The 21,035-nt window shown below is 44.0% G+C and overlaps 1 protein-coding gene across 1 annotated transcript in view; it reads right to left on the bottom strand.

Annotated features, from left to right (window-relative positions):
* Positions 1-20,131, bottom strand: part of LOC130068969 (E3 SUMO-protein ligase RanBP2-like) — a 64,362-nt gene extending 44,231 nt beyond the window's left edge. The window contains exons 1-7 of the mRNA XM_056232626.1: positions 20,060-20,131; positions 12,072-12,139; positions 11,876-11,987; positions 10,971-11,123; positions 10,663-10,893; positions 10,220-10,362; positions 46-241 (exon numbers count right to left, since the gene is read on the bottom strand). Of these exons, the coding sequence (XP_056088601.1) occupies positions 46-241; positions 10,220-10,362; positions 10,663-10,893; positions 10,971-11,123; positions 11,876-11,987; positions 12,072-12,139; positions 20,060-20,131 (975 nt within the window). The remainder of the gene's footprint in view (positions 1-45; positions 242-10,219; positions 10,363-10,662; positions 10,894-10,970; positions 11,124-11,875; positions 11,988-12,071; positions 12,140-20,059) is intronic.
* Positions 20,132-21,035: the final 904 nt, after the last annotated feature.

Genomic DNA, 21,035 nt, shown 5'->3' with positions numbered 1-21,035 from the left:
GCCGATCACACGAGCTGCATGAAGCAGAGGAAGCGTACATCATACCTGATAGGCCACGAGGTAACAGACAGCCGCTAAATCCCGCACGACCCTCCACTGCTGCGCCCCGTCCTGCGCCGTCTTCAGCAGCAGCGTCCCGGCGTACAGGTACAGCTGAGCCCTCGTCTCCGTGAACACCTCCGACAGCTCGTCCAGAGTATTCATGGCCGTGTTCTTCAGAGACTGCATCGCACGGTCCAAGCTGCAGCAAAAACATGGCGTGAACATTTATGAACGCGTGAGTCTGCTGACTGAAGCACTGACGTTATCTAGCAGGCTAACATTGAAGAAAAGACATCGATGAGTCTGGGTGGAAACTGCCATCAGTTACCAGCCAAAGTGGCTCTATGAACTTATTACAGCCAATTAAAAACATGATTTATTGATTGGAACTAAGAAAGAAAATTAAAATATTTTCTTTCTGACATATAGAACCTGTTGAGCAAAATCCCCCAAAATCAGAAAGACTGCCTATAGTATATACTTTATAACAGAGCTTGAATTAAACTTTATGCGAAGAGCTTGTGAGTAAACCGAGTGGGATCCTCAAACTGTCGGCAAAACCTCATACAGAAGCTTAATCCGCCTCAATCGTGAATGAAGTTCTGCACGCATTTTGGAGACTGTCTTTGCTAAAAGGTTAAATAAAGAACTGGTTCTATGAATAAGTACAGCGTTTTCTTTATTCAAAACAGGATGTGTGTAAAGGCTAATGTTTTATGTATTTAAGGAGTGGAGAAGAGTGTCTTAGTCAGATATTTGCTGTCTAATCACAGCCAATAGAGCCTGTGCGTAACACTTCATCTTTTATAACACAAGCTCTGTGCCAAATATATAGCTATATAGCCACAATTACTTTGTAACCTGTAAGTTAATAAAAACAATGTGATGCATTCAGATCTAACTCGGATGCGTCCGTTCTAATGACGGATAAAACACAAATCTCAGACTTTCGCAGGTGAAACACATCAAAACTCCATTCAAGCTTGATTTTGTAAAATATAATATAACGAAAAGAGTCTGACTATACATAAAGCCACAATACTAACTTTGACAACAAGGTGTTTAATAATTTAACCCTCTGGGGTTCCTCATTTTAGACTCACACTCAGGACCTTCGGGTCAAAAATGACCCGGAGGGCGGCATTAAGATACATTTTATTTGAGTAAAATCAATGAAATATATTTTTGTTCAATAATATTTTTTCTTTTCTTTTTTGGTGTTTTGAGATAATTTTATAATTTATAATTAATATTTATGCAATAATTAAGACCCATTTTTTCCCATTGAATATAATAGAAAATTTATATATATATATAATTAAAAACAATTTTTATTAAAGCTGTATTTCATTTTAGAGTCAAGTCTAGACCTCATGAAAGCAATTTTTGAAATGAGATCGGAGCCATCTGGTGGACACACTGAGCATTTTTATCACGCAATAGCACATTTTTACCACTAGTGGATTTACAGCTCTCTGTAGAAACCTATGGTAGAAACACTCTAGTGATTTTTTCACATATTGTTTAATTTTTTCAGGTTTTTGATTTGAATATATAATAACAGATTCTCAAAGACTATATTTGTCTTTTTTTTTTTTTTTTTTTTTGGTTGGTTTAAATGGTAATTTTAAGTGGCAGTTTTACTTTATAATACAGTCAAACCTGAACATTGCATTATAAAGAGAACAAATGGAAAACATTTTTGTCACCCATTGTTTTAAGAGATTCACCCCTTCACTGTTGTGTGCTTTTTTTCTGCATCCTGGCTGTTTTGTAGATTGTATGCACAAAAAAACAAACATTTTTGCCAATTTCCCATTCATTTCCTATGGGGGTCATTTTTGACCCGAAGACCCTGAGTGTGACTATTTTTTTTACGACCACTTAGACTTTTAAAATCCTTTCCCCAATTTTTTTGGGTGTTCATATACCAAGTACCAAAAAAGTCACCAAGTTTTGGACCATTCCGATGAAGCTACGATTTTTAACATTTTTTTATTTAAACGCTTCGGGTCATTTTTGACCCGAAGAACCCCAGAGGGTTAAACATATACACACGCATATGTGTATATATATATATATATATCTCTTTTAAATATCCTGAATAGTAGCAGTTCTACACTAACCTGCAATTTTCGCTGGTTTCAAAGCACACCACACTGGATATAACTAGGGATGTGCACGAATATTAGAATATTTGATCTGCAATAATTATTCGAAAAGACAGCTCCCCATCACTGCTTTCACGACTGCAGGTAACGTTAGGCCCAGATGGGCCCCCGAGCGAGCCGAGAAGACCCCTCATTATTCAAAAAGGTCTATAGAACAATGGAGCCTGGACGGCAAAGTGGTCGCGTGCGTGCATGACAATGCTAGCAATATGGTCGCTGCAAACAGAGACGTGGACTGGGAATCTCTACCTTGCCTCGCACACACACTTCAGTTGTCCATTAATGATGGATTTAAAGCTGCAAGCATGAATAGACTCATTGGTGCATGTAGTAAACTTGTTGGACATTTCCATCATAGCACGATTGCCTCAAATGCACTGAAACAGAAACAAAGTTGGAATTGCCTTCGCACAAGCTTGTGCAATACTGCAAAACGCGCTGTATTCAGCTGCTGATATGCTCACACTTTTGCATGAACAATGCTGGGCGATCACCGCTGTCCTCTCTGACAGGACCACAACCAAGCTGGCGGATGCTAAGACTCTGGAGTTAACCGGTGATCATTGGCAGACAATTGAGGAAATATTACCAGTTCTCCAGTCCCCAAAATAGCAAGTGAAGCACTGGGTGGTGAAAGCTACGTGTCTGTCTCCATTGTGTATCCACTTGTGCAAAGCCTTCTATCCAGGTGCGTCTATAGTTCAAATGAACGAATAAATGTAGCATGTTACTTAGTTCTAGTTAATTTGATTACTGGTCTCTTTTGAATTATTCTGTCGGGTTCTTTCCATTTAAAAATATTTATAAAAACGATTTTCATTTAATCTGTATCTAGAGACACCTTCAGATGAGCGGTGGAGAATAACAGAAAGTGAATGAGTTCAAAAACACACCTGCAGCATCTCTCAAGCAACGAATAAACATCGCTAACTTGCAGAACGCAGGGAAAACGCCTCTTCTCGCGTCTGCTCTAGATCCTCGGCACAAACACCTCAGGTTCCACGACGAAAACATGAGAGAAACCGTAAGAGAACAACTTTTTGAACAATATCAGAGCATTTCTTTTGATGTGAGTGGTGCGGGTGCAGCCTTTGCCACCAATGATGGAGAGGATGAGCCAGTGCCCAGTCATCAGAGAAGGCTGAGCCGGTTCTTCGGCGAAGATTACAGAGAGTCAAACCGAGACGAGTGGGAACAGTTCTTGATGGAGCCGTGTATTCCAACAGATGAAGATCCTATTAATTGGTGGAGAGACAACACAAAGCTTCAAGAAACTTGGCCGCTTAGGACACCGTTATTTGTGCGTCCCTGCCGGCGGGGCGCGTTTTCTCTGCAGCCGGCCTTATTCTTAATAGACTAAGATGCCGACTTTCGCCCGAGCATGTTGATATGCTTGTTTTTCTCAACAAGAACATGTAAAACAATAACGCAATAACATTTAGACTTGAGTGTAGGCTAAACGTTCTGTACAATAATTGGGGCAGCCTGCTTTATTGGCGTTATTTTAGTGCGCTCTGCGTTTTGTGCGCTCTATCTTCTGTATTTCTTATATCTTTTTTGTGTGCACACATTGTTTAATGTTTTCAACAATTATTCAAAGGATGAAATGTATAAACTTGTTAATATAGTACTATAGGCTTGTTCAGAGATGTTCATAGGTGAAAAAACTAACGTTTGTTTGAAGTAACGTCTTTCTCAATAAACTTATTTAAATAAACGAATATTCGTTTTCCGTGAGCTTGAATATTCAAATGCAATATTTTTGAAAAATGCCCATCCCTAGATACACTCACCTAAAGGATTATTAGGAACGCCATACTAATACTGTGTTTGACCCCCTTTCGCCGTCAGAACTGCCTTAATTCTACGTGGCATTGAATCAACAAGGTGCTGAAAGCATTCTTTAAAAATGTTGGTCCATATTGATAGGATAGCATCTTGCAGTTGATGGAGATTTGTGGGATGCACATCCAGGGCACGAAGCTCCCGTTCCACCACATCCCAAAGATGCTCTATTGGGTTGAGATCTGGTGACTGTGGGGGCCATTTTAGTACAGTGAACTCATTGTCATGTTCAAGAAACCAATTTGAAATGATTCGAGCTTTGTGACATGGTGCATTATCCTGCTGGAAGTAGCCATCAGAGGATGGGTATATGGTGGCCATAAAGGGATGGACATGGTCAGAAACAATGCTCAGGTAGGCCGTGGCATTTAAACGATGCCCAATTGACACTAAGGGGCCTAAAGTGTGCCAAGAAAACATCCCTCACACCATTACACCACCACCACCAGCCTGCACAGTGGTAACAAGGCATGGTGGATCCATGTTCTCATTCTGTTTACGCCAAATTTTGACTCTACCATCTCCATGTCTCAACAGAAATCGAGACTCATCAGACCAGGCAACATTTTACCAGTCTTCAACTGTCTTCAACTTCAACACTGAGCCCTTTTTCCTATTTGTAGTGGAGATGAGTGGTACCCGGTGGGGTCTTCTGCTGTTGTAGTCCATCCGCCTCAAGGTTGTGCGTGTTGTGGCATCAAAAATGCTTTGCTGCATACCTCGGTTGTAACGAGTGGTTATTTCAGTCAAAGTTGCTCTTCTATCAGCTTGAATCAGTCGGCCCATTCTCCTCTGACCTCTAGCATCAACAAGGCATTTTCGCCCACAGGACTGCCGCATACTGGATGTTTTTCCCTTTTCACACCATTCTTTGTAAACCCTAGAAATGGTTGTGCGTGAAAATCCCAGTAACTGAGCAGATTGTGAAATACTCAGACCGGCCCGTCTGTCACCAACAACCATGCCACGCTCAAAATTGCTTAAATGACCTTTCTTTCCCATTCTGACATTCAGTTTGGAGTTCAGGAGATTGTCTTGACCAGGACCACACCCCTAAATGCATTGAAGCAACTGCCATGTGATTGGTTGATTAGATAATTGCATTAATGAGATATTGAACAGGTGTTCCTAATAATCTTTTAGGTGAGTGTATAACCTGCCATAGTAACATATCCTCGAATAATAAACTCCTGCGATTCAACAGCTAATGCCAGCACATTATATACGATGACTTGACAACCGGGCGCAGGCATTTCACTCACATTGTCAATGTCACATTTGCATTTCAATTCATGATTGGTTGACTGCCAAATTAAAATATTAAACAGAACGATAAAATAACGTTATTAACCAGTTAATGGTAATTTCAAATAAGCGTTTCTGTTCAGAACATTTAAAATTGATTTTGTTTTTGTTTGTTCCTGTTAAAAAATTTTTAGTTTCTGTTTTTTTGTTTTTGTTCCTTGAATTGGTTCGGAGCCCTGTGTAGTAGTGAGTATATTTAACCCTAACCCCTCTCTAGAGTTATTTTTCTAGCTGACTACAGGTTTATGGTTATTGTGTCACGGGTGGAATAACAAAGCAGGTGTGGGCGACAATCTCAAAAGCCATAATAATTTGTCGGCCGAGAAGCTGAGTAGGGGAAACTAATTTGCCAGACACGCTTGCTCAATGATCAGGGATCCAAAGACTGCGTTTTGTAGATTTATTTGCGTTAGAAATGCGTTTTACAGCGGTCAACAAAATAAGACTTCCCCCGTCACCCCCTCTCTCCCTCTGACGAACCACACAGGTGAGAAGATGATATGCTCTTACTTCCTCCACCACCACCAAGTGCCTTAATTACCGTAAGTGACCGTAAAAATATGTTTAGAATAATAGAACCATACCAGGCTCTTACAGCAGGCATCAAAATACACCAGAACTATGGCAGGACACGGGACCCCAGGATATATAGATGACGAACCAGCACAGGACTGCAAACACAGGTAGAATAAATAGGGAAGCAAACAAAAGAGGGCAACGAGGGAAGACAGGTGGGGCAAATCAATCAATAATCAGGTAACAAGATGGGAGGAGCTAGACAATCGACAGGAGAGCACATGGCACAAGGAAACACATGACCAGCCATGTGCTCACAACAGACAGGACTATAACACAAGCACATGACAAACTGGGAGTGTCAGAGCTCTGTCACCAAATCAAGATATAAACTAGACAGAAGTGACAGAACCCTGACACTACCGCTCCTCAAAGGGACACGTCCCTAACAAGGGACATCAAAAACGAGACAGGAACATAACGGTACAAGGCCGAACACAACAACAGACAAGACAGGCAGATCAAAACACAGAGACAAAGAGAGGAGGGAGCAGGGAGGCTCTGGCGTATCTGGAGTCCTGGCTAAGGGCCAGGGTGGAGCCAGGGGGACAGACCAGGCGAACTCCGGAGGATCTGGAGTCCTGGCTGAGGGCCAGGGTGGTGCTGGCTCAGCAGGCGGCCAGGGCGGAGCAGGCTTGACAGGCGTCGAGGGCGGAGCAAGCCGGGCAGTCGTCCAGGGTGGAGCATGAGCCCAGGGCAGAGCAGGCCAGGCAGGCGTCCAGGGTGGAGCCGACGCTTCAGGGGGCCAGAGCGGATCGGACGCTTCAGGGACGGGGCGGCAATCTTGTCCGAAGACACAGGCACGGCTGACCTGGTGTGGACCGTCTCTGGCTCGGCAGGCATGACGTGGACCGTCTCTGGCTCGGCAGGCATGACGTGGACCGTCTCTGGCTCGGCAGGCATGACGTGGACCGTCTCTGGCTCGGCAGGCATGACGTGGACCGTCTCTGGCTCGGCAGGCATGACGTGGACCGTCTCTGGCTCGGCAGGCATGACGTGGACCGTCTCTGGCTCGGCAGGCATGACGTGGACCGTCTCTGGCTCGGCAGGCATGACGTGGACCGTCTCTGGCTCGGCAGGCATGACGTGGACCGTCTCTGGCTCGGCAGGCATGACGTGGACCGTCTCTGGCTCGGCAGGCATGACGTGGACCGTCTCTGGCTCGGCAGGCATGACGTGGACCGTCTCTGGCTCGGCAGGCATGACGTGGACCGTCTCTGGCTCGGCAGGCATGACGTGGACCGTCTCTGGCTCGGCAGGCATGACGTGGACCGTCTCTGGCTCGGCAGGCATGACGTGGACCGTCTCTGGCTCGGCAGGCATGACGTGGACCGTCTCTGGCTCGGCAGGCATGACGTGGACCGTCTCTGGCTCGGCAGGCATGACGTGGACCGTCTCTGGCTCGGCAGGCATGACGTGGACCGTCTCTGGCTCGGCAGGCATGACGTGGACCGTCTCTGGCTCGGCAGGCATGACGTGGACCGTCTCTGGCTCGGCAGGCATGACGTGGACCGTCTCTGGCTCGGCAGGCATGACGTGGACCGTCTCTGGCTCGGCAGGCATGACGTGGACCGTCTCTGGCTCGGCAGGCATGACGTGGACCGTCTCTGGCTCGGCAGGCATGACGTGGACCGTCTCTGGCTCGGCAGGCATGACGTGGACCGTCTCTGGCTCGGCAGGCATGACGTGGACCGTCTCTGGCTCGGCAGGCATGACGTGGACCGTCTCTGGCTCGGCAGGCATGACGTGGACCGTCTCTGGCTCGGCAGGCATGACGTGGACCGTCTCTGGCTCGGCAGGCATGACGTGGACCGTCTCTGGCTCGGCAGGCATGACGTGGACCGTCTCTGGCTCGGCAGGCATGACGTGGACCGTCTCTGGCTCGGCAGGCATGACGTGGACCGTCTCTGGCTCGGCAGGCATGACGTGGACCGTCTCTGGCTCGGCAGGCTTGACGTGGACCGTCTCTGGCTCGGCAGGCATGACGTGGACCGTCTCTGGCTCGGCAGGCATGACGTGGACCGTCTCGGGCTCGGCAGGCATGACGTGGACCGTCTCGGGCTCGGCAGGCATGACGTGAACCGTCTCGGGCTCGGCAGGCATGACGTGAAGTAGCTCTGGCTCGGCAGGCCTGACGTGAAGAGGCTCTGGATGAGTGGCCACGACGAGACGAAACTCCGGAAGGGCGGCCTCCAGGAGCTTGAGCGGAGCCGGCAGGGTAAGGAGCTTGAGCGGAGCCGGCAGGGTAAGGAGCTTGTGGCGCAGGCAGGACAAGGAGCTTGGGTGGCACCGGCAGTGCAAGGAGCTTGGGCATGGCCTCAAGGCCTTGTGGGACGGAGGAAGCCTTTCTCCTCCACCTCTGTTTACAAGAGCTCGGCGGTGCTGCAGCCTCATCAGCCACCACTGGGGGCGCGACAGGGAGAGTGGACAGCTCTGGGACAACCGAAGTCGGGTCCTCCCGGACCACCGGACTTGAGACTCCCGAAGTCAGGTTCTCCAAAACCACAGGAGTTGAGACCCCAGAAGTCGGGTCCTCCCGGACCACTAGACCTGAGACCTCCGAAGTCGGGTTCTCCTGGACCACCGGCCTTGAAACCCCCGAAGTCGGGTCCTCCTGGACCACCGGCCTTGAAACCCCTGAAGTCGGGTCCTCCTGGACCACCAGCCTTGAAACCCCCGAAGTCGGGTCCTCCTGGACCACCGGACTTGAAACCCCCGAAGTCGGTTCCTCCCAGACCACCGAAATAGGGGAAGAAACAGGAGCCTTCCTCCTCCTGCGCTTGCCCTCGCAAGCGCAGGAGGAGGAAGGCTCCTGAGGCGGTGTGGGAATTACCTCCAGAGGCTGTGTGGGAATTACGGCCTCTGGAGACGCTGCCGCAAAGGCTGCCACTTCTGGGGGAACAGTAGCTTCCCTAGCCGGAGGATTCCCTTGACGAACAAGGGAATTAACAAATTCCCCAAACGTCAAATCCTCCAGCCCTCTCATCCTCCAGTAGTTGCAGGGCTCATCAAGGGCATAATAAAAAAAACACGTCATTTAGAGCCACATCCCCAAGCCTCAGTCCCTCTGCAGCCACGCTGAACCTCGGGGCAAACTGCCTCATGTCGGTCCCCTGTTGACGGAGGGAAGTTAAGTTCCTGAACTTCATTATGCGTTCGTAGTGAGGGCAGGAGTCAGGGGAGACCGGTGGATGGCGTGAGTCCTTCTTCCGCTGAATCCCGAATGACTACTCTAAGCTTATGTGATTTTACTAAGTTACAGAAGTTACCAGTGTGATTACTGGAATGTTATTTTCAATCATTCTCTAATGTCTGTATTTGATATGAATGCAGTAACAGTGCTTGATCATTTAGCCCGGCTTCCAGAAATGAAAAATGGACTTGTTTTGTTTGAGAAAGGTCTTCAACGTGTTAAAATATAAATCTGTTCTTCTAGCTTGGAACCAATAGTTTAAGTGACCATTTCTTATTTAAAGTCTTTACTTTACTGTGTTATATTAAAGTGTCCTCTCCTTGAGAGAAAGAACATGTTATCTTGATATTTTGAGAAGACTCTCCTGTTTATCGTTGGAGCCCGACCAAATCCAACATTGAAGAAGCTGTGTGTGTGTGTGTGTGTGTGTGTGTGTGTGTGTGTGTGTGTGTTAGTCTTCTTGGTTACAGGTTAAGGAACAAGTTGCATTATTGGAGATTGACCAACTTGTTTTCTTCGACATGTTGGCGACTAGAAACCCAGATCTGCGACCTAGAAGGTCACGACTTGCCTAAATTCAGGGTCCGAGTGTCAGCCGCATAATCGATGGAGAAATGCTTTAGTCTAACAGTCCATATGTGGAAAATGTTTGTTTATCTATTTCTTAGCCAATCAGAAACATTCAACCTAAAGCAAGGATGTAGCGTAGACCTTGGTGAAGGGTATAACTACTGTGATCTTTGTAACTGTAAGCGGAGCCTACGAACTCCTTGAGAGGTCTTGAAGCTGACTTCTGCCAATGAAACTCTTAACTATCTTCAGTAAAAACAAATCTTTAATTTATTATAATTCTGACTCTTGTCTTAAATTGACTGAAACATGATTGATTTCAGTAAGTTGATCCTTCTGAGGTTCATTGTTGTTTATTTGCTGCTGTAACTAGTAGTATAGAGGAAGAGATGATCGGTTCAACAGCGATCCTTCACCACACATTAAAGTGATAATAAGATTATACGTTGAGTTGGTGAAATCTTGGAGCATGTGTGCAGTGTTGTGGTAGTGTCCCGAAAGGCTGGTGTTAGCGTACCTCCAGAGAGCATCAGCACTCTCCTCGCAGCTCTTCTCCTTCAGCGTCAGTCGGACGCGGCTGCAGAGCGCCAGCAGCAGCTCCTTGTGAAACTTGCGCGACGCCTGCTCGTTCGACGCCACGCTCGGCTGGCAGAGATACTCCTGAAACACAGAAGACTGATCACTCTCTCAATATCACCAACTTCCCCTGATCTGTTCAAACCTTTCATAGTCACATCAAACACAAAATACAACACCTATTGAAAATAACTTGATGCTTCAAATAAAGATTGTATTAAAAACAATACTATGTGTGTTTTAAAAGATGAAGAATAGTCTTATGGATTTAATGAATGAAGGGGAATAAATGAGCAAATTGTCAAGTTTTGGGTAAACTCACAAAAAGCAACGCATATAATAGTCAGCTTGTCTAACATAAGAGGAGATGAGACGATCACTGACCTGAAGGGTGCTGACCAGAAGCTCGTACCACTCCAGACGGTCCTTCAGAAGGCCTGTCTTCTCCACCTCCAGACAGTGCTTCACCGCCTCGTCGTGCCGGCCGTCTGCGCTGTACAGACGCACCAGCCGGCCATTGATGTCGGAGTCGTCGGGCCGCAGCTTGCACTCAGACTGAAACAGCTCGTACAGCTGGATGGAGCCGTTCTGTCCTCGTGTGCTCAGAAGCTTCTCCTGCATCAGAGAGAGAGAGGGTGAACTCAGAGGACAGATGGGATGGGATGTGGATGGGATCGGAAGCGCACACTGACCCTCAGGTTGAAGACGTTGGGATGTCCTGGCAGCAGCTTGGCAGCTTTCTCCACCCAGAACTCGGCCCGGTTGTCAGGCTCCGGTTTCCCGCACAGCAGCTCCGCCAGCTTCAGAACCAGGTCTGACTGAGCCGGATTCAGATCCACTGAACGCTGGAGTTCAGAAACAAACATCAGCATTACATGCTTAAACTTTAAAACTGCGTTAGAAGTTCAACAATACAACGACCTTGGAAACAAAGGGCAGAATAATCCTGATGTGCTTCACACAGACTAACTGTGTTATAACTGAATGTGAGGAGAGAGAATCTGATATCCTCGAGATAAACCAACACAGGTTACTGTAAAACAGGTCTCATAGCTTCTGGTTCGGGTGTTTTGTAAGCGCTTCAATATAGAGCCGTTTCAAGATAGAGTTACTAAAGATGAACCTAACCGATGTTTATCGTATACGCAGATTGATATCTAAAGGTTTTTTATTTTTCTTACTATTATTTGGTTATTAAAAGGTAATAAGAGCTTGAGCTGATGAACCAGAGCAGGTTTGGACTGGCAGCTCATGTACAGATGGAGTTCACTGCATTCACTCACTGTGAAGCCGCTCTGAGACGCTGGAAACACCGGATCATGAGCTGAGCGCGTGTAAATGAACACAGTGCCGCGCTTCACTCTGAAACATGCAGTAACACACTATATCACTGAATATCAACACACAGACTGCAGTGTGTCCGAGAGAAAGGAAACACAGGAGTTACCCGTGTATCGACACGGCGGAAAACTTTCAAATAATTTTGTATATATGTATATTTTTCCAGCATTATCAGCGTTAAACTCTACAGCTGAAGTGTGTATCTAAAGACTATGCAGTAGGGAAACATATCAGAGTAAATGAAGGGAATCTGAACCTTATAATATCCCACAGCTTTGTCCGTTTCCCCGTCCCGCTCGAACAGCTGCCCGAGGAACCGGTGCGCTTTAGGATCCTTCGGCTGAACAGTCAAATACTCCGAAACATGCCTGTGATCCAGTGGTGTGAGAGAAACATCAGTTCACAGAGAAACCAGGCATTACACAGAAGACAGAGCAGAGGAGTTAGCCTACCTTTTAGCAAGCTCATATTCTTTAGCCTCAAAGTAAAGTTTGGCAAACAGAAACCCTTTCACTGAATTCTGCAAGACACAAAACAGGTTAGTGTCACAATTAAACAATATCTGTGTAATTATGTATATATGAATTGTATCCCATATAATATTCAGTTTAAATCTTTAACACTGTAAACCCTAAAGCTGAAATTAATTAACTGTACAGAGCAGAGGAAACTATTATACTTCAATTCAATTTAATTGAATGAACTTCAATGAGCATTTATAACAGAGTTCATGAATCTGGCACATCTGATGAACAGAGTTTTTGGAAAAGCTGCTGGAACTCAAGGTTTATTGCACTTAATGAGAAATCCTGAGCAAGATCACTCATACTATTTTAAAGCATTCAACATGGTCTAGGTGGGTAGGTAGGTGCAGAAACTCAAACGTGCAGCGTAACACGAGAATGAACCTCAAAGACTCTTGCTGAAGCTCAAACGTGCTGCGTAACACGAGAATGAACCTCATTGGTTCTTGCTGAAGCTCAAACGTGCTGCGTAACACGAGAATGAACCTCATTGGTTCTTGCTGAAGCTCAAACGTGCTGCGTAACACAAGAATGATCCTCATTGGTTCTTGCTGAAGCTCAAACGTGTTGCGTAACACGAGAATGAACCTCATTGGTTCTTGCTGAAGCTCAAACGTGCTGCGTAACATGAGAATGATCCTCATTGGTTCTTGCTGAAGCTCAAACGTGCTGCGTAACACGAGAATGATCCTCATTGGTTCTTGCTGAAGCTCAAACGTGCTGCGTAACATGAGAATGATCCTTATTGGTTCTTGCTGAAGCTCAAACGTGCTGCGTAACACGAGAATGAACCTCATTGGTTCTTGCTGAAGCTCAAACGTGCTGCGTAACACGAGAATGAACCTCATTGGTTCTTGCTGAAGCTCAAACGTGCTGCGTAACACGAGAATGAACCTCATTGGTTCTTGCTGAAGCTCAAACGTGCTGCGTAACACGAGAATGAACCTCATTGGTTCTTGCTGAAGCTCAAACGTGCTGCGTAACACGAGAATGAACCTCATTGGCTCTTGCTGAAGCTCAAACGTGCTGCGTAACACGAGAATGAACCTCATTGGCTCTTGCTGAAGCTCAAACGTGCTGCGTAACACGAGAATGAACCTCATTGGCTCTTGCTGAAGCTCAAACGTGCTGCGTAACACGAGAATGAACCTCATCGGTTCTTGCTGAAGCTCAAACGTGCTGCGTAACACGAGAATGAACCTCAAAGACTCTTGCTGAAGCTCAAACGTGCTGCGTAACACGAGAATGATCCTCATTGGTTCTTGCTGAAGCTCAAACGTGCTGCGTAACACGAGAATGAACCTCATTGGTTCTTGCTGAAGCTGAAACGTGCTGCGTAACACGAGAATGAACCTCATTGGTTCTTGCTGAAGCTCAAACGTGCTGCGTAACACGAGAATGAACCTCATTGGTTCTTGCTGAAGCTCAAACGTGCTGCGTAACACGAGAATGAACCTCATTGGTTCTTGCTGAAGCTCAAACGTGCTGCGTAACACGAGAATGAACCTCATTGGTTCTTGCTGAAGCTCAAACGTGCTGCGTAACACGAGAATGAACCTCATTGGTTCTTGCTGAAGCTCAAACGTGCTGCGTAACACGAGAATGAACCTCATTGGTTCTTGCTGAAGCTCAAACGTGCTGCGTAACACGAGAATGAACCTCATTGGTTCTTGCACGACAAGCGAACATGCTTGAGCTTCCGTTTATCACAACTGATGTGTGAATTGATCAAACTTATATGTGAATAAAAGCCTAAATTCAACATGTTCATCATATAAAGCGATCATGTCTCTTCAGAAAAAAATTGACTCAACCACTCAATTCATGGATTAATTTTATGATCTCCTCATTAACTTTTTGAAGGGTCAAAGATTCAGTTGTCTAGCGGTCAATACAGGGATAGAAATCTCTTAGATTTGATCAAAAAAATCTTTGTGTTCTAAAGATGAACAATAGGCATACGGATTTGGAACGACATGAGGGAGAGTAAATGGTGACAGAATTTCAATTTTTCGGTGTCTTGCTTGGTACCATTGTGTGTGTCTGTTCATAACTCAGGAGATGGCTTGATTGAAATCTGTGTTAGATGTGTCATTCTTATAAGAAATCATGTCTAAGGCCCCGTCCACAGTACTGCGTTTTCGTTTAAAAACAGAGACCTTTTGCTATGTTTGCACCTCCCGTCCACACTAAACCGGCAAAAACGGAGACCCAAATAGGAGAAGTTTAGAAACGCTGCCGATCCGTTTTTCGTTTTGAATCTCCGGAGGGCGTTTTAATGTAGACGGGTCCAAACGGAGGACTTTAGAAACGATGACGTAGTAGAGGCTCACGCTCGGCTCTATGATTGGGTGTCATCAGTCATGGCGTATATCTTTGCTAGCCGCTGTTGTACAAGTAAATTCTGCATTTTACCTAACCCTAACCGCTATAACTGCCTACATGCGCTGGAGTCAAGCTATTATTCCAGCGATCTGTGAAGATTCCCGTGTGCAGCGGCGGCGTTGACCGTACATGGAGCGTTGGTTTGGGGTTAACCCAGAGCATGGTGGGATAATTTTAGCAATGAAGTTGTGTTTACACCAGCACGCGCATGCCCAGTGTTGGTGAATGGTCACGTGATCCGCGTTTTCAGTCGTTTTAATGTGGACAGAGATCAATTCTAATACGCAGCTAAAACGCTGGTGTGGACGGAGATCGTATTCGTTTTAATTATCTGTTTCTGAAATAAAACGCAGTAGTGTGGATGGGGCCTAAACTGCACTCTCTGCTTGGAGCTGGAGACCACAGATAACGCATGATTACGTTGAGAGGAGGAGAAACAGCCACCTCTGAACTAAAGACAGTGTCTAACTGGTCAGAACTCATCCAGGAGGCTGGACAAACATTTGAGTTTAAAATCTTAGACGAGACATGTAGACGGTTAGACGAGCAGATGAAGAGGCACATCAAGATCAGAAGAACATGGGTTAAACAATATCATTCAAGCCATCTAGCTACTCTCGTCTCACTTTTCTTTCTCTTACTTAGTTTCTTTTCTTTTCCGTTGAGAGTCTCGATTCTAAGTTAAGTTTTGCTGCAAAGTTTCGGTCAACGATTCAACAGCAAAGCCTGCTTCCAGCTCCCAACTTCATTCACAAGATTTTCCATCCATCCTCCAACACACCACGTGATTAGCCGCCCAAGACATCTATCCAGACACGACAAGACCGCTGAGAAAGGGAATCCCAAAAGGAACGCAAAGACAAACGCAAGTTGCCTCCAGACTCTAACTCTAACAAGAAATGATAGAAGGGTTAAATAAATTGTTGATGGTTACTTCAGGTCAGGTCTTAGAAGTGCATATATTGCTAGAAATTTTGAACGCTTTTTTCATGTTCGTTTTACGATCTCGCTAGTTTCCAGTGATTTCTTTCTGATAAAACTTCCATGTCATGGTGAATTGATGGGTTTGTTCCAGAGAGGCGTGTTAAGAGCGGGTTTATAGTGAAGCACCTGACGGTGGAAACGCAGTGTGGTTATGGGCTTGGTGCTCCAGGTCCGAGGCTATATTACCCCCGCCCCGCCGCTAAATCCCTGCTCGCACTAGCCCGACAGTGGAAAAGCCGCTATTGGTTGGGTCGGCACCGCTGCGGAGTAGCCCAGTACCTGCGTGGCTCGTCATAGACATAAACTCAGAGAAGCAGCTCCGGCTACAATGTTCTTCCGCAAAACACATGCAGTTCTGTTTATTAACCGCTAAAGCTCCAAAAGTTACAGACTGCAGCTTTAAAGTCCCTATTATCTGTCACGTACACACATATGGCGCACTGATTAGGGATCAAAATTAGGGATTCAGGAAATTTAGAAATTAAGTTGTCTAAAAATTAAGAGGTCAATAGCGGGTTACTTTAAAAAACAAAATCAAATCAAATATATTTATATAGCGCTTTTCACAATACAGATTGTATCAAAGCTGCTTCACAGTATCAATCAAAACAACCTAAGAGTGTTTGTTTATTACTGGAAAAAAGACATCCAAGTTTGGTAGAGCTAGTCAATGGTATGATGGGTCATTTAATTTGAAAATCTCCAAACTGAGCAAGCCAAAGGCAACAGTGGCAAGGAACCGAAAAACTCCGTCAAGTGACCTGATGGTGTCCTAAAACTCCATCAGATGACCCGACGGAGAAAAAAAAACCTTGGGAGAACCCAGGCTCAGTGGGGGCCAGTTCTCCTCTGGCGTTTATGAAGTAGAGGCCGAATTTACAGTAACTGTAAGATAAAAATTTTATATGAATGCCTGACTAAAAAGATGCGTCTTTAGTCTAGTTTTAAACTGGGAGAGCGAGTCTGAGCAACGAACAATATCAGGAAGGCTATTCCAGAGTTTTGGAGCTAAATGTGAAAATGCTCTCCCTCCTTTGGTGGATCTGGATATCCTAGGAATGACCAGAAGCCTCGAATTTAGTGATCTTAAAGAGCGCGATGGATTATAGGGCGATAGAAGATCCGTTAAATAGACTGGAGCTAAACCATTTAGAGCTTTATAGGTCAAAAGCAATACCTTGTAATTAATACGGAACTTTATAGGTAACCAATGAAGTGACGATAAAATCGGTGTTATATGATCATATTTTCTTGATCTAGTAAGAACTCTAGCGGCTGCATTTTGGACTAACTGTAGCTTGTTTATTGAAGATGCAGGACAACCAGCTAATAAAGCATTACAGTAATCTAGTCTCGAGGTCATGAATGCATGAACTAACTTTTCTGCATCAGAGACTGATAGCATATTACGTAGCTTAGCAATGTTTCTAAGGTGGAAAAAGGCTGTTTTTGTAACATATGAAGTATGCTTTTCAAAAGACAGGTTGCAGTCTAGTGTAACACCCAGGTCTTTTACTGTAGCGGATAAAGTAACAGGGCATCCTAATATATTAAAGTCGTGCTGTGAAAGGTTTTGTGGACGGTTTTTAGAACCGATAAGTATTACCTCTGTCTTGTCTGGATTTAATAAAAGAAAATTACGCGTCATCCAATCTTTTATATCTTTAACACACTCTGTCAATTTGGATAATTTTGCGTATTCATCTGGCCGTGATGAAATATATATTTGAGTGTCATCAGCATAACAATGGAAACTAATTCCATGTTTCCTTAGAATATTACCAAGTGGCAGCATATATATTGAGAATAATAAAGGGCCTAACACAGATCCCTGCGGCACTCCATAATTTGCCGAAGTTACGATCGATTTTTCTCCATTTAAGTAGACGAAATGGTAGCGGTCAGATAAATATGATCTGAACCAGCTTAATGCTTGTCCTTGAACACCAGTGTAATTTTGTAGTCGATCTAAGAGTATTGTGTGATCTATAGTGTCGAACGCAGCACTAAGATCAAGTAAAACTAGTACTGAGATACAGCCCTGGTCCGAAGCTAAAAGTAAATCATTTGTGATTCTAACAAGCGCAGTTTCAGTGCTATGATGTGGCCTGAATCCAGACTGAAACTTTTCATAGATGTCGTTTTCTTGCAAGAAAGAGCCGAGTTGAGCGGACACAACTTTTTCTAATATTTTAGACATAAATGTAAGATTTGAAATAGGTCTGTAGTTTGCTAGGTTATTTGGGTCTAATTGTGGTTTCTTAATAAGAGGTTTTATAACTGCCAGCTTGAAAGTGTGGAGGGCGAGGATGCTGGTGGAAGGGACGAACCAATGAGCCAACATAAACAGGAAAAAGAAAAGGCACCACCTCCAGCAGATTATAATGCTGGTGCTCCCAACATCTGCGACAGTGTGCAAAAGAGGATTTTCATGCCAGAAGAGAATAAAGTCAGACGTTAGAGCAAGTCTGCATAGTGTTAAGTTGATATACTGTGTAAGCCCGGCTCGGTCGATCCAACGGCAGCATCCGATCAGCGGGGAAGGTCTCTGCGTGTTACTGTCTTTCCACGTGGCAAAGTATTTTGATTAAATTAAATACATTTTCTCATATGTATTTTCTTGTTATTTCATCTGACTTCATTGAAAAGGGTTTTAATGATATCTGTGCATCATTAAATGTGAGCAAATGTTTGAATATTCTTTTTAACTCTTTACTGGAAATAATGTCAGAGTCGATTAGAATAAAATTAAATGTTTACAATTTATTATCTCAAGTAAATTCATCATGTCAATTTCATAGTCAGTTCAAAGATAATCAAAACAATAACATCAAATGAGTAAAAGATGTATGTTAAACCTGACATTTACAAATACATGATGCGGAGTGCTGGCATCCACTAATTGATTCCTTTGCTGCATTTCATTATATGGACAGAAACCTCTTTCACAAAGAAACATGTGATAACAATGGGAATTTGAGAGCACCTTTTGAGAGCAGAGGACCATTTGCCTGAAAGTCACACCCTTCTGTGTGCAAGATATTTATAAACTCTTACAAGAGTGAGTTCAAATGGTAATGTCCTTTGTTCTCTCAGAGAGTTGCCCTCTCTTCCAGTTCCAGTTTTTCCAGTCTTACACATCGTAATTGGCTAAAACACATGCAATTAAAACGCCATCAAATTATTTCTCATCTCATGCACTTAAACGGACAAATTCACACATTTTCATTAACCTGAGATAAATATGAGTTAAAATATACTAAATATATAATATTATATAAATGTCTCATTTCAAAAGAAGTAAACCCAAAGGTAATAAAGTTCTTAAGAGTTTATAAATATCTTGCACACAGAAGGGTGTGACTTTCAGGAAAATGGTCCTCTGCTCTCAAAAGGTGTAACCTCTGAATGCAAATTCCCATTGTTAGCACATGTTTCCATGTGAAAGAGGTTTCTGTCTATATAATGAAATGCAGCAAAGGAATCGGGCGTTTTGTAACTCAAAATTAGTGGATGCCGGCTCTCTACATCATGTATTTGTAATTATATTCACAGCTTAAATATTCAACCATGTTGAATTTCAGCCCATAAAAATGCAAACCCTAAAAATAAAATGCATTCAAATCCAAGCATGGTTGATGCAATGCATATTTTTTTTCCAAGTAGTGCAATTCAACAGGCTTTTTTGTTTCAAAAACATTTGGCATTATTTTACTTCCATTTGTTAGTCTTTATTTTAAAATGGTTTTAAAAAATGGTACTCTGTTATTATTATTTTTATTGTGTTTCTGTGAAGCATCTTGAATCAGAAATGTTGTTTTAAGGTGCTATATAAATGAGTGACCTTGAACAAACGTTCTTGGTAATCTCAGGAGAACGAGTTAGTGTGGCGGCGTTGTGAGTTGGTTATTTGATGGTAATGAAATTACGGGCATGCGACGTAGACGTCAGTTCGTCAAGTCATGACATGACCAAAATGTACGAATACATTACTGTTACGGGTAAGGTATCTATTACGGGTTAGGTATCTATTCAGCAAACTGCAGGAAATGAAAGTGAAAGTAAGAAGTTGCTGATGTCCAATAGACAGTCGTCATAATTAAGAGAAAAGGAACTAAATGATTGTATCAGTGCTGTTGTCGCTCTCTCCTATTGCGGTCTTTAGTTTTTAAATTAGCGGTTGATCAATAAATTCCAGCTCATATCTGTTGCTTTCGGTGACGTGAACTCCATTAAATCTGCATAACCTATAGAGCAGGAATTGAAGGTCGGATTTATATTTGCGGGGACACATTTACCATTTGTAAATCAAATAGTTTTGATAAATCAGATAGCGGTCTGATCAGTAAAAACGCCTGAAGTGGACAGGTGTGTGTAAACAGACCCTAACAGCTCTGAAAGACACTTCACTGAGGCGTTTCTGACAACATTTGCGTGGAAAAGAGAAAAGCGAAGCTGAGCGACTTTGAAACAAGGAACTACTTAAGGAAAGTTCATACTATGTAAATCACAATGAAGACATCGACGTCTTATTCCTGGCATCTTACCTCTTTCTGAGAGGGAGAGGAGCTTTGAAATGCAGAAATATATCTCTCCACGTCCGCTTTATTCCTCCTCATGTCTGCTGTCAAACTCTCCTTCTCCGTCGCGGGTTTAGCCGAGTTTCATTCAAACACGAGCAGCTTCTGTGATGATCAATGGCTGCTCAACACACGATCACTAATGACATGGTGCGTTCAAGTCCTCCTGGGAAGTTCGTAGGTACGAGTGGGAAGTGCTGTTTACAGGTGTGTTCACGTCACTTTCTTCGTAGTATGGCGGAGTACTTTCTCTTAATTAATTACACAAAAATACAGCAAGGTTCTTAAACTCTTGTTCCAGAAAATGAAGAACAAAGAAATCTGCATCAGGTGTAGGCTACTTTGTTTTTTATGTTTTTAGTTAATTTATGAAGCCACTGCCAACTTTGTCGTTATGTTGCATTGTTATATTATAATGGCGTCATATTCTGTGCAGGCAATCAGCTTACTGCGCTGTAAATAAAAGCCTGACAATATCACAGCCTTTAAGTATTGTGGTATTCCACGTTTCTCAGTGACACGCCAAGTGATCTAAATCCAAAATTTGTAATTTTGAACTCCTCCCGGAGAAGCATGTCTTTTCTTAATGTTTTTTTTTAATCCTCCTGGCTCTAGGCATCTCATTTCTAAATGTGTTTGTTTATTTGAAAGCCCCTACTGTAAGATAAAGAGGCCTGGGAGTGGAGCTCTCGTGGGACAAGTGCTTGGCTACGATACAGTCAACAGCAGACTCCAACTGATCCAAGTCACTTTATTCACCACATTACAGCAAGCCAAACTGCATAAAGTTCCCGCTCTGTTTCACTGTGTGACAGGTGTAAGCTGGCAGAGGATACTGTTTCTCATGCTATCTAATGCTGGGATTATGGATTATGGACATGATCTCTGATTCTATTGAAAGGTTTTCCGCTGTTTGGGGTCGTTCACTTCTTGGGCGTTTAAC

This window comes from Rhinichthys klamathensis, unplaced genomic scaffold (genome assembly GCF_029890125.1).
Source record: "Rhinichthys klamathensis goyatoka isolate OS25496 unplaced genomic scaffold, OSU_Roscu_1.1 h1tg000350l_1, whole genome shotgun sequence".
In the NCBI taxonomy this organism is placed as follows: domain Eukaryota; kingdom Metazoa; phylum Chordata; class Actinopteri; order Cypriniformes; family Leuciscidae; genus Rhinichthys; species Rhinichthys klamathensis.
The sequence above is the reverse complement of the archived record's forward strand: the minus strand, read 5'-3'. Positions and strand labels throughout refer to the sequence as shown.